We start from the raw sequence: 13821 nt of genomic DNA on the forward strand, positions 1-13821 counted from the left end.
ACCCCCCCCCCCGCCTTTTTCGCGCGCCACCTCCCCCGTTCCGGCTGTGAGTCCCATAACCAGATGAATCTCTTCTCAAATCTACTGGTGATAAATGAGAATGAAGCGATTAGAGGATCGACTGGTTCTAAGCTTGAGGGTTTGGGGAAGGAGCAGGGCAAGAATAAGGCTTGGCCAGAGAACCCTCCAGGCCTGGACAGGGGAAACAGACACATTTCTGGCTGTCTGGTGCTGAGGCTGGGAGAGTCTCGGGAGTCTGCAGGAGTATGAACACCTCCCCAAGCTGGGTGCAGTCTTATTTCTGAGACAGGTTGGGGGAGGAGGAGGGAGCATGTGGGTCTGTGGCCGGAAGTGTGCATTTGTGAGTGTGAGCGAATTTGCGTGTGTGTGTGTGTGTGTGTGTGCGCGCGCGCGCGCGCGTTCTCATGCATAGGTGTGGGTCTGGTGCCCTTGTGTCTGGGGGCGCCTGGTGGGTGTGGGCATGGGCATGTATATGCGAGTGGACTTGAGGTCTGGCTCACACCCCAGAACGTCCCCATCTCATGGGCTTCGCCACCAAGAAACATTCCATTAAACTCGTGGGTCTGGGATTCCAGGTCCTTTAGCAACGCTTTTAATATACAGCACAATGGCCCAGCTGCCTCTTCTACCTCTGATGCCTCCCCATACTCTGCTGGTCAGCTAGTAACAGCTCACGTTTACAGACTGCGTCTTTGTGCCAGGCTCAGGTATAAGCCCTTTACATGTGTAAATTCATTTATTGCTCACACAATCCTATGAGAGAAGTACTAATTATCCCCATTTGACAGTTGAGAAAAGCAAGGCACAACTAGTAAGTGGAGGATCCAGTACATCCGGGTCGAGTCTACACTAGAAATCATTATCCTCTGTTGCTTCAATTTCTACTCATCCTCTAGGAACTTCTTCCTTCAGGGAGCCTTCTTAGATCAGGTGCTCACAGATTTCATCACTTTCCTGTTCCTGTCACCTGTTCACCCCATGATTAGGAGACCCCAAAGCATGGGTTTCCCCATGAAGCTTATAGGAAACAGAGGCTGGCAGACAGGTCACAGGCTGCCCCGAGGGGCATTCAATCTCCTTTGAGATAGCCACCACACAGCCCTGATAAGCCAGGCTGGGGAGCCTACCCACCACATTCTGAAGCCTCCTATGCCCCCCAATTTTTACACTCTTCCTCAGTTCCAAGTTCACTCCCTGCCTCCCTGTACCCCAAACTTTAATCCCAATCCCTCTGCCACACTTACCGGAGATGACCTATTTCTCTCCTAGGAGAGAAAAAGCTTTCCATGGAACTAGCCCTTTTTTCTCTCCCCAGAGGACCCAGCCGTGCGTTCCCTCCCCGCCAATCCCTTCCATGCCTTATCCTGTCCTTGGAGCCTGCTCAGGCTTCTCCTATGTGCCCTGCCCCTGTGGGTCTCTGGTTATCAGCCTCAATCTCAACCCTCCTTCTTCTTACTAAGCAGGACTCCTCAGGTAGCACCAGAAACCTAGTTACACTTCCTTGCTTCTAGTCCATTCTTCCTTGCTCCGCTTCCATTCTTCCATTCCATAATTTAAAATATGCACAGAGGGCCAGCCAGGTTTCCCCTCTCCTAGGCTCAGAGTGGCTTGTGCACTAGTCTTTGGGATGCAAGTCTCATCTGCCTGTTCAGGCAAGACCTGCTCAAGGGCAGAGGAGGTCTCCACCAGGCCTTGTGTGTTTTAATGCATATGAAGCATCTTCAGGTTCATTTCCTCATTCAGGCTTACAGTTGCCACAGGTGAAGAGACGGAGGTAGTCTAGAGAGTCTCTGGACCCTGCCTGCTCCACATACGAAGTACAGCAGTGGTGTCAGCAGCTCCAGCATAGCTGATGGGCAACAGCAGCCACTGGAGTCCTGCCTCAGTTTCATTTATTTATTTATTTAACAAGGTTTTTTCTTTCTTTCTTTCTTTTTTAACGTTTACTTATTTTTGAGAGAGAAAGAGTGCGAGTGGGAGAGGGGCAGAGAGAGGGAGACACAGAATCCGAAGCAGGCTCCAGGCTCTGAACTGTCAGCACAGAGCCCGACACGGGGCTCGAACTCACAAACTGTGAGATCGTGACCTGAGCTGAAGTTGGACGCGTAACTGACTGAGCCACCCAGGCGCCCAAGCAGCTTTATTTTTAAAAGCTTTTTTTAAAAGATGACTTTCAAATTTTAGATTGAATTTCCTTAAGGAAAAATTTGATTTTAATATATCTTTATTTTATTATTTTTGAGAGAGAGAGAGAGATGGACAGAGTGTGAGTGGGGGAGGGGCAGAGAGTGAGAGGGAGACACAGAATCAGAAACAGGCTCCATGTGCCAAGTTGTCAGCACAGAGCCCGATGCAGGGCTCGAACCCACAAACTGTGAGATAATGACCTGAGCCGAAGTCAGACACTTAACTGACTGAGCCACCCAGGTGCCCCAGAAAAATTTGATTTTTTAATGAATATTGTAAGTGTGTATCACAAAAGCACTATTTATAATAACTGTCATTAATGCAGTTTACTATATACCAAGTGGAGTTCTAAGTATTTTGCATATTATATATTCATTTAATCTTTGCAACAATCCTGTGAGGTGGTTACTACTATTGTCTCCATTTTAAGATGAGGAAACTGAGTCACAGAGAATGTAATTGACTTACCCCAAGGGTCACAGAGACAGAAAGCAATGGTGCCAACATCCAAATCCAGGGGTCTGGTTTCAGAGTCTGTGCTCTTAACTGCTGGCTATGCTCAGAAGAGCCTTCACACACTTAGGAAAGAGCCCCTTCTAAAAATTCACTGTCTTGTGCTCTGAGAGCTTGACGTTGTCTCCTTGTTAGAAATCTCCATGGTTAAAGTTGTTAACCTTAAAAATAAAACTGTCAGTTACTTTACCAGGAGAGATGGGTTTATTTGGAGATAGCAAAGAATTGCAATTCAGAATAAGCAAGCTTCAGCAAACCATAGGCAAGTCTGAGAACAAAGGAGAAGAATGCTCTTTTATAGAAGAAAGGGGGGGATTGGGAGGAGCTATTATAAACAAAAATTCATTGGAGTAACCTGGGAGTTTGAAGTGTAGAGGCCATCACCAGCTGAGTAATGACAGTCTCTCATTGGCTGGGCTGTTGCCAGGCAAAGAGAAAACCTTTCTTCCTCCAGCTTGGGTAGTAAAGTATAGGGTTCTTCCTGTCTGGAATGCAAGGTAGTGCCTTCCTGTTGGTTCTGCAATTGACTAGGAGTGATGGGGTGAGAGCTCCCCTTTCTGGCCTCCCAACTCCATTTAAGAAAAATTTTTAAATGTTTTTTTACTTTTGAGAGAGACACACAGAGCATGAGTGGAGGAGGATCAGAGAAAGGAGACACGGAATCTGAAGCAGGCTCCAGGCTGCTGTCAGCTCTGGGCTGTCAGCACAGAGTCCAGACTCAGGGCTCGAACCCATGAGTGACGAGATCATGACCTAAGCCGAAGTCTGAAGCTTAACTGACTGAGCCACCCAGGAGCACCCCCCAACTCCATTTCAAATGAGGTTTCCTTTTACTAGTTTTCAATTGTTTGAATTTAGCTATAGCTCTTTGCTAGAACAACATCTCTTAATAAGTGGAATTTGTTAAAACTGGTTCCATATTGTTTCTGTTTAAATGTCCAATGTCAAGGTGACAAGAATTATTAATACCTTGGGTCGCTGTTTCAGTGAAAAGTACACTTTGTGAGGTTTAAAAATATACATCTTTTTGGGGAGAAGTACAGGGAGACATTATATTTCTCTGAAATGTTTCAATTTATATAAGTAGAACATAATTTTTACTTCTGTGATTAAAAAATCATAAAATATGCCCTTATTTAATCAATCAAAAAATGCCTTCTGTGGGGGTACCTGGGTGGCTCAGTCCATTTAGCATCCAACTCTTGATTTTGGATCAAGTCATGATCTCAGGGTTATGAGATTGAGCCCCATGTCAGGCTGTGCTCTGGGCATGGAAACCTTGTTAAGATTCTCTCTCTCTCTCTCTCTCTCTCTCTCTCTCTCCCCCCCTCACCTCACACCACCCCTCCCACTGTGCATGCATGTGCTCTCTCTTAAAAAAAAAAAGACGCCTTCTGTGTTAGATAGCCTCTTCGTCCTAGTAATTACAGCCTTGTATAATATGCTCTCTTTGAGTAACTTGCTTTTAACCAATAGAATATGGCAACATTGAGGGGTTGTTCTTTCTGTGAGTAGGTTGCAGAAAATCATGACCTCTGTCTTGCTAGTATCCTATCACTTTCTTGGCTGCTGTCCTTTGATGAAGTGAGTTGTCATGTTGGGAGAACCCACATGGCAAGGAACTGAAAGTGACCTCCAGCCAATGGCCCTTGAGGAACTGAATGTTCCCAACAAATAAGACCACAGACCCCGGACTAACACCTTGCTTACAGCCTTGTGAGAGATTCCTGACCTACAGAAATCATGAGATAACAAATGAGTGTTGTTTTAAGTTCCTAAGTTTGAGGGTAATTGGTCATGCAGCAATAGATAACCTTTCTTTATACAAATAATGAATTTTTGATAAACTAATTAATAAGTCATCATACAAACCAATGTAAAATAAGTGTAGTCTAGATTGGCACAGCAAATATCTGAAGTCATATACATGTGTTATAACCACATATGTGTCAGAACCAGCTGAGGAGCCTAACTCAGTGTTTTGCAGTCAGGGCACCCTTCAGGGAAGTGGTGGCTCTAGGGCAGGGTTGAATAGGAGTGTGTGTGGGGGAGCATATGTATCCCTCACAATCGATGGCTACCCACCCCCCATCTTCAGGCTCAAAGGTGCCTCAGGATGAGAACAATCCCATACGGGGCTCTCAGGCCAAGTCTCCCCTGTCAGACTGAGAGGCCCTTGAGGAGAAATCTCTTGCCAGCCCCATCAGCCACAGCAGGCTGAATACCTCCTCCCCAGTGACTTCCCCCACATCTGTCCCCCAGCTTCCAGTCCAAAAGGGCACCTCAGACGCCATGGAAAAGAGGCCACCAGGCAATGGGTAGAATAGAAACACAAACTCAAGAAATGCATTTCTCTGCCCCAGTTTATTCACCACGGCTTGGTCCAGAGGCCAGGTTCATAGTCAACATGCAAGGGCTAGACACAAAAGCCCCCAGGACCATTGCTTCAGCCTCACTCCCTATACCTTTCACCCACCCACCCATCAGGGATAGAATTCTTTACAGATAGAGCACCCCCATTTTGCAGATAAGGAGAGTAAGCGTCATGCCACTGCTCACCCATCAGGATCTTGCATCCTCATGGCTCCAGAGGCAAAGCAGAGAGCTTGGCTACCTTAGTCCTTGGTTCTCCCCAAAATTCACCCACTCTCCTTTTCACAGAGCCTCTGCTCTAGCCTGTCAACCCCCATTTAAAGGGCCATGCAGTGATGGAAGGGGTTATGACCCAACATGCTAAGAGCTTCCAGAGGCTGGGCTGAGCTGACACTCACTGTCCCCCACACCCCACCCCACCCCCCACCCCACCCCACCCCCCCCACCCCCGCCAAAGGTTAATGTGGCTCCTCTGGGCCCAGACAGCCTGATTTCAGAAAAAACAGACCAACCTAATTTGACGTCCAGTGTTGCTAAAGCCAGAAAGGCACAGCGAGTAGAGGCACAGAGAGGAAACAGATTTTTTTTTTTTCCAACAGCCTTGGAATACCATGCCGATTCCTTGCAAGCTTATAAGCACACATTCGCTTTCATCAGAAGCTGAAATCAATATGGTCTGCAACAGCTCCTTTGCTGTGGAGAAGGGTGGTTTGTTTCAAACTGATATTTTAGAATTCCCACTCTCCTATTCTTCACAGGGTTCTGCCGTTATCATCTCCCTTATCATCTCCCCCGGCCCCATCTCCCATGTGCCCCAGGGCAGAGTTCAAGAGGGACAGTTCTTTATCTTCTTCTCTGATCCCATCCCCCATCCCTGCCACGTGTCAATCACCACCCCCAGCTTCCCTCCCTCATACTAATTTTCTACCAATTGCTCAAAAAGCCATGGCAGGCCAGAGCAGCCACCACACTTCCTACAGCAAATCCACCATCAGGGACAACAGCTTCAGCAGAGCAAAGTCTGGGAGGAGTGATGGGGAAGGAATAGGAGAGGTGGCCTGGGAAATCCCAGGAGAGTGGCCCAGCACAACCCTCAGATAAATGACGCTAGCCCTCTCTCCAGGGAACAACTGGACCCTGTGGAGAAAAAAAGGCTAGGATTGACAATGGGTAACACAGAGTGTGGATGCCCGACATACGCAACTGAATATGTATTTGCACACACCTGCTAGTGAGTCAGCCTGCAAATCCATGCTCCTAATACACCCTTCCCATGCCTGCACTTGCACACAAAGGCCTGCACACACAAGGGCTCACTCACAGACACCCACCACAAGCCTGCACACTCAAACTCATTCATATGCACACACACACACCTTTTGCATATATATCCTCACTCGTGCACATATATACACACTGTTGGACACCTGGTTCATGCATACATATACAAACATACTCCCTCTTACATACATGCTACACACACACATATGTACACACCCACACACAGACCTGCACATCAGTTAGCTCATGTGTACGCATGGCACACACAAGCTGATGCACAGGTGCTGATTCGCACACGCCTGGACCTGCCTACATGATAGCACGTACATACTCACGCTTATCTGCACTCATACCAGCAATAATCATGTACTTACTTGTGCGCAACCACACACATGCCTACAAATATATACATGTACCCCTGCACCCCTGTGGAGGCACACCCTTAGCCCTGATCCTGGGGCCTGGATGAGACCGCCCTCTGTTGGAGACAACGGATAAGCTCCTTTCGGTTGTCTAGGATGGTGTCGAAGCTCTCCTGCAGACGGGTCTGCTGGTCAACCAACTGGTGCTGCAGGCCCCGGATCCACTGCAGCAGGGCCAGGCGACGGTACATCACCAAGTGCACATGATGCTTCTCCTTTTCCTGCTCTTTGTAGCGCTCCTGAGCCTGCAGCTGCTGCACAGCCTGGGCCACTGAGGGCAGAAGGGGATCTGGAGGGCCTGGGCCTCGAGGGGTCCCACAGACAGGCTCAGGGCTGCTGCTGGGGCTGTCGGTGCTCAGGGAACTGCTGGCATAGCCGTTGTCCTCCAGAGGGGAGCAGACTGTGCTGGCGCCGCTCATCTTCTCCAGCTCAGCTCTGGCGATTTCTGCCCCCTCTGGTGGGCTGCGGACCTCCCCATCAGGGAGTCCAGGGGCCTGGAAGGCCTGGTTGTCAGAGGACAACTCAGAGGAGCCTCTCATCAGGCTGGGCTCCACCTGGCCTGGCATCCCATGCCAATTCTCATTGGCATCTTTGGCACTCGCCATGAAGTTGGAGTTGCTGTCTGGTTGGAGCTCAGGCTGACATACTCCAGGCGGGCCCCCCAGGAACTGGCCCCCCTCAGCTACCCCTGGCTGGATGGCAAACATCTGGTCTGCAAAGGAGAAGCAGAAGAATGAGTCAAAGCAGGACAGGGTGGGGTGCCTGAAGTCGTGGCAACCTAGCTGTGGGGGCAAGGCAGTGTGGAGGAGCTGGATGCTCCTTCTCAGTCCCTTTCCCTCTGGTAACACCTCCCTTTGTGGTATTCCTACTCCTTCTCTGTTGATTCGCAGTCTCCTGCATAGGATTTTCCCTCAGCCCTCCGAGGCAGGCTGTCTCCTTATTCTGTGCACGTCTTCCCAGATGAACTAATCTTCTGCTATAGCTTCAAGAACCATCAGGTGTTGGTGACTCTCAGATGTGTCTCCAGCCCAGATCCGACTGCTATCCAACTCTGCAACCATCCATAGGCCCCCCAAATTCTACATGTCCCAACCAGCTCTCCCTCTCCAGTGTCCTCAAAAAAATGGCCCACCCTGCATTCAGTCACTCTAGCCAGAAACCTGAGAGTATCCTGGTCTCCTTACTCTGCTTCCTTCCCCCATCTCATTGACCACAAAACGCTGACAATTCTTCCTCTTTTTTTTTAATTTTTAACGTTTATTTATTTTTGAGACAGAGAGAGACACAGCATGAATGGGGGAGGGTCAGAGAGAGAGGGAGAATCTGAAGGGAGAGACAGAATCTGAAACAGGCTCTGGGCTCTGAACTGTCAGCACAGAGCCCGACGCGGGGCTCGAACTCACGAACAGCGAGATCATGACCTGAGCCGAAGTCGGACGCTTAACCGACTGAATCACCCAGGCGCCCCCAATTCTTCCTCTTAAAAACCTGTGTATATATGCATATACGTCAACCCTCACTTGTACTTGGTTCAGGCCATTTCTTACCGGGATTACTGACTGACTGCTGCAGCCTTTTCTGACCTCTGTGCCTCCAGTTAAAAATGTAAACTTGAGGGGCACCTTGGTGGCTCAGTCGGTTGAGAATCCGACTTCAGTTCAGGTCATGATCTCGCAGTTTGTGGGCCTAAGCCCCACGTTGGGCTCTGTGCTGACAGCTCAGAGCCTGGAGCCTGCTTTGGATTCTGGGCCTCCCTCTCTCTCTGCCCCTCCCCAACTCAAGTTCTGTCTATCTGTCTCTCTCTCTCTCAAAAATAAACCTTAAAAAAAATTTTTTTTAAATGTAAACTTGATTGGTCACAGCTCTGAGAGCCCTCCCTAAACTGCTAACCCTCAACATGGCCTACAAGGCTGTGCTTCGGCTGACCCCTGCTCCCCATTTCAGGCTTGCCTCTTGCCACTCTGCCCCTCTCAGAATCCCAAATTTCTCAGAGATCTCAGAATGTGTCATTATTCTGTGTCAATAATGTGTCATTATTCACACAATTCCCTTGGTCCACAATACCCTTCCCTTCCCCTCCCCTGTAAACTCCTCCCTTCTCCACCCAGCAAACTCCTTTTTGTACTTCAAAACGTAGATGTCTGATCCCCACCTCTCTGAAGGCTTCCTGAAGTTCTTCCCACAGCCCCAGCACACATAAAAAAGCACAGTTAACTATGCCTTCCCCTGGGTCCCCACTGCACTGGTACTCACTGTTTTGTTCATATCTGTTTCTTGACCCTGGTGCATAGTTGATGGCCAGTAACTGTGCATTTAGTTGTTTTTGGTTTTGTTTGGGGACTATCTTCTAATAGCAGCTTATACATTTGGCTTCCTGACTAGATACCGAGCTCCTCTATATATCCTCTGTCATATTCCTGCACTAAGCAGGTGTCAGTACATAGTTGCTGTGAGAGTGAATGGGGGAGAGGGGCTGCAGGGGGCAATCTATGCTCATAAAGAGAAAGCCAAAGGTAGCGAGAGGCTACTGCTCAGGCCCAGGGATAGAAGATACGGCTCCAGTTACCTCCTCTGCCATAGTGAGCAACCCCAACCCCCGCCCCGTCCCCATCCCCATTGACAAGCCTCTCTTCTGACCTTGCCCTCTTCCCTCTGGGTTTACTATCTTGTGCCCCTCCCCTAGCTTGCTCCATCCAGGGGCCCCAGAGGGAGGGCGTATCACACCATTCTTTCCTCCCTAATAACCATTTCTACCAAAATTAGGGTTTGAATTAACAAGAGGTTTCTACTGACTACATATTACAAGGATTAGAAAAATGGGGGATCAGTAAGAGTGAGGGATAGTGTAAGTATAGCAGGGATTAGGAGGTCTTTATAGGTGGTAGTGGGCAAAAGTCCTCGGGGTGTAGCGACGGTCCTTTAGTGACCTACATACACTCCCATCCCGCTAAGCAGTCTTGGAGACCTTCCAGGCCCAAGTTGTTTTGTTTTTTTCTTTCTTTCTTTCTTAAACTGGGAGCGGCAGCGAGGGAAGCTGAGATGCGGCGGCTTAGGTGTTAAGGCTCACAGGGTTCTCAGAGATGGTAAAATGGGAACCCAGACACCCTAGGATCAGGCTTCCGTCCAAGCTAATCCGCAGTCGGCCCGGGGTGTGTAAGGCGGCGGGGGTGGGGAGATGGCTCTGTAAGGGTTGGGGAGGCCGCCTCCCTTCCTGCGTAGCCCTGCGGGAGAGGACCCCCCCCCCCTCCGTCTCCAGCAGACAGAGGATAGAGACCATGCTTCCCTAAACTCCCCACCGGGGGCAGCCCGGAGGAGGCTGCGATCCCCTGCTTGCCCCCCCCCCGCCCCCCGTCCCGGGGGGCTGGGCCCCCAACCCTCCCCTCCTGCCGGACTCACTGCCTGGACGCGCCCGCCCCGGCGCGGCTGGCTCTGCTCCCGCGGGCCCCGCGGCGGGAACTCGTCTCTGGAGGCTGGAATGGGGGGGAGGGGGATGTCTCGAACTGGCCTGGGCGGTCACGCGGGCCGGGCGTGGGGTGCGGGGCTCCCCGCGACGCGCCCAGCCCCAGGCCCGGACTGCGGAGTCGGGCGGCGTCAGCGCGGCAGACGGGGCGGGGCGGCCGGGCCCACGTGGGCCGGTTCGGGGTTCCGCCGAGCGAAAGGCTAGTCCGGCCAGAGCGCCGGAACCAACTCCCCCGCCTCCTGCAGCCGTGACCAGGCCTGCTGGGTCGGGTTTTATCTTCCCACTGCATCCATTGGGTCCCTCGGATCGCTTTGCGTCACTGCAGATACGGTGACATTTTCAAAATGAAAATCTAATCATGTCACCATCCTCCTGCTTTTAAGCCTTTCAAATGGCTTCCCTCTTGCAGGGTAAATCCTTGAGGCAGCGGCCACAGGGTTCTGAGCATCTTGTCCTGTCTACCTCTCCAGCTTCATCCTTTGCCCTCCATCTCTGCAACTGGGCCTCACACTCCGTTCTGCCACGCGACTTTTGCACACACGGTTCCCTCTACCTAAAATTCTCTTCCCCTTCTCAACTTATATGTCAGCTCTCTTCTCAGATAAACCTCCTCTGACCTCCTAGGCAAGATTAGTTTCCCCTTTTATATTTCTCAAGGGCACTTGGTTCCTTTTCATCAGAGCATCTATCACAATTTGAAATGATATATTCATTTTGTGCTTGTTTCATTAAGGTCACTTAATGAAAGCTATGGTTTTTTTTTTTTTTTCAATTTATTTGTTTTGAGAGACGACAAGGGAGGAAGGCCAGAGGGAGACAGGGAGAGAGAATCCCAAGCAGGCTCTGCTCTGTCAATGAAGAGCCCCATGCAGTGCTTGTTCTCACCAACCATGAGATCATGACATGAGCCAAAATCAAGAGTAGGGATGAGACTGAGCCACCCAGGCACCCCCATGAAAGCTATGTTTGTTTGTTTATTTATTTATTTATTATTTATTTATTTAATAAAGGCTGCCCTTCCTAATCCAAAGGCTGCAGCAATTTTTTTAATTTTTTTTTTAACGTTTATTTATTTTTCAGACAGAGAGAGACAGAGCATGAATGGGGGAGGGTCAGAGAGAGGGAGACACAGAATCTGAAACAGGCTCCAGGCTCTGTGTGAGCTGTCAGCACAGAGCCCGACATGGGGCTTGAACTCACTGACCGCGAGATCATGACCTGAGCCGAAGTCGGCCGCTTAACCGACTGAGCTACCCAGGCGCCCCTATTTTATAAAGACTGAATTGGCAAGGACACAAATCACTAGAGATGGCCAGTAGCAGCCCAAATAGGCCAGCCCTGGGTAGATATCCTGGCAGGCAGACAGATGTCAGAGCAAAGAGAGACTAGCAATGAGTAACCAGTGCTAGGTGCTAAAGGGCCTAGAGTGTCAGACAAGGAGACAAGGGAGATGAGAGGTATTTCTATCCCAGGAAATAGGACAGGCATAAGAGTTGCTTCCTCTATAGGTGGATAATTTCTCAGTGTCAGTACTTCCAGGAAGAAAGAGGTGGGTGGGATCAAGGTGTTTCAGCCTCAAAGACATTATTCCTTCCTATCCATTCACTCACATTCAGTACAGAGTGCTCACTTTGGGTCAGGTGCTGTGTTGGGGATTCAGAGCAGGATCAGAGCTGGAGGTGACCTTGTGCAACTCCCTGTTTAGAAAGGGAAATAGAAAAGAGTGGGCTATACAATGTACAGGTCCTACAACAGAGTTACAAGGAAAAAGCAATGAGTACAAAAGAGGATAAGGAAAGCCTTCACAGAGGGGGCTTTAAAGGATGAATGAGGGGCGCCTGGGTGGCACAGTCGGTTAAGCGTCCGACTTCAGCCAGGTCACGATCTCACGGTCCGTGAGTTCGAGCCCCGTGTCAGGCTCTGGGCTGATGGCTCGGAGCCTGGAGCCTGTTTCCGATTCTGTGTCTCCCTCTCTCTCTGCCCCTCCCACGTTCATGCTCTGTCTCTGTCTGTCCCATAAATAAATAAAAACGTTGAGAAAAAAATTAAAAAAAAAAAAATAAAGGATGAATGGAAGCTCACCCAGAGAAAGCAGGAGAAAGCAGAGGAGACTGTATGTGGTGTGTATGTTCAGAGTGTGGCCAGGGTGACTGGAGCTTGAGGGGAAATGGAGGTAAGAGATGAGGCTAGAGGATAAAGTTGGCCCAGTTGTGAAAGGCTTTGACCATCATTCCAAGGAGCTTGAGCTTCACCCTGTGGGCAGCAGGGAAATAACCAAGCAAGCCCCCAAAACTTCCATGTCAGAACAAAGCACAGACATCTAGTCCTGGAGGACAAGCTATATTGCCACCTGCTTTCTTCTCCTTCCCTGAGCTCAGATCATCTGTCAACTTCTCCACAAGGCTTTGGAAACTTAGGCAAATCGAAACATTTTCAACTTCCCAGATTAAATAAAGATAATATGCCTTGAACATTGTAATTGTGAACACTGGACTCCCAGGGCTAAGCACAGCCCTGGAGGACCTTTGATGTACCAGAGAATCCTTAAGGAAGATTAGAAGGAAATCATTCCCCAGAATTTGCTCACCTTGGGAAAGAAGGCCTACAAAGCTGGTGACCTACTTGTTTTGTTCATCCATTTCCCTGCTGCCTTTTAAAGGTAAAATGCCACTCTCCTCTATCAAGAAATTGCTGGGGCACCTGAGTGGCTCAGTCGGTTAAGCATCCAACTCTTGGTTTCAGCTCAGGCCATGATCTCATGGTTCATGAGTTCGAGCCACATGTTGGGCTCCGGGTTGACAGTGCAGAGCCTGCTTGGGATTCTTGCTTCCCCTCTCTCTGTCCCTCCCCTGCTTGTGCGTGTGCTCTCTCTCAAAATAAATAAATAAACTTAAAAATTAAAAAAAAGAAATTGCTGTGTGATCACTTTAGGTAAGACATGTCCATTCCCCACCCCCAATATGGCTGTTTTCTCAGCTGTTAAAATGAGGGGGATGTATATCAAATCTGAAGTTTTAAAGCTTTTTTTTTTTTCCCAAACAAAATCTATGCAGTATATCCAGTTTGAGATCTTGTCTCCTCCCTGAGCCCTCCACTATAAATGGCTCCCAAAGAGGCTCACAGGAAGCTTTTAAAGCTCAGTCAAGGCACAATTTCAAATGCCCTGCACCACAAAAACCTAGAAGACAGATCCTTCCACTCACCATCCCTGCCTCCCCTAAAGGGAACAAGCGGGTGTTTTGGAGCTGCTGGAGAATGAAAGGTGGTGTAGACTCTTTCTCCTCAGTGCACCCAAGTGGTAAATGGCCTCTTCCACCAGGAGACCAGAGAGACAAATCTTAGATCCCGAGGCTGTGGGAAACTCTACAGCCCACAACAGAGGGAGTGAGCTAGAGTTGATCAGGAGGACTGAGAGAAGGGAGTGCCTGTTCCACCCCCTTCCTAGCAGCTGCCTCTGTGGGCTCCATAATCCCCATGCCCTCTCCCCCACTGCACCCTCTGGCCGCCCACCACTCCTCCACCCACCCCATTCATCAGTAGGAGGGCACAGTATCAGTACAGTCT

General features: G+C 49.5%; 1 protein-coding gene and 1 long non-coding RNA gene across 5 annotated transcripts in view; both read right to left on the bottom strand.

Annotated features, from left to right (window-relative positions):
* Positions 1 to 3341, bottom strand: part of LOC121018236 (uncharacterized) — an 18384-nt gene extending 15043 nt beyond the window's left edge. Inside the window, exon 1 of the long non-coding RNA XR_005785100.1 lies at positions 2677 to 3341. This is a non-coding gene — a long non-coding RNA (uncharacterized LOC121018236). The remainder of the gene's footprint in view (positions 1 to 2676) is intronic.
* A 1725-nt stretch (positions 3342 to 5066) lies between these two features.
* Positions 5067 to 10417, bottom strand: CUNH1orf216 (chromosome unknown C1orf216 homolog). Of its 4 annotated transcripts, none has more exons than XM_040469092.1 (3): positions 10194 to 10417; positions 6816 to 7509; positions 5067 to 6231 (listed from the first exon to the last, which is right to left on the bottom strand). In XM_040469092.1, exon 2 carries the CDS (start codon positions 7502 to 7504, stop codon positions 6818 to 6820), a length of 687 nt encoding a protein of 228 aa, XP_040325026.1. In that variant the 5' UTR covers positions 7505 to 7509; positions 10194 to 10417; the 3' UTR covers positions 5067 to 6231; positions 6816 to 6817. The 4 variants fall into 4 exon arrangements, with proteins under 4 accessions (XP_040325026.1, XP_040325019.1, XP_040325016.1 ...); XM_040469085.1 differs by having other exon boundaries at positions 6792 to 7509; XM_040469082.1 differs by having other exon boundaries at positions 5067 to 7509.
* Between the last annotated feature and the right edge of the window lie 3404 nt (positions 10418 to 13821).

The sequence above is a fragment of the Herpailurus yagouaroundi genome, unplaced genomic scaffold, assembly GCF_014898765.1.
Source record: "Herpailurus yagouaroundi ecotype Mexico unplaced genomic scaffold, PumYag 77, whole genome shotgun sequence".
In the NCBI taxonomy this organism is placed as follows: Eukaryota; Metazoa; Chordata; class Mammalia; order Carnivora; family Felidae; genus Herpailurus; species Herpailurus yagouaroundi.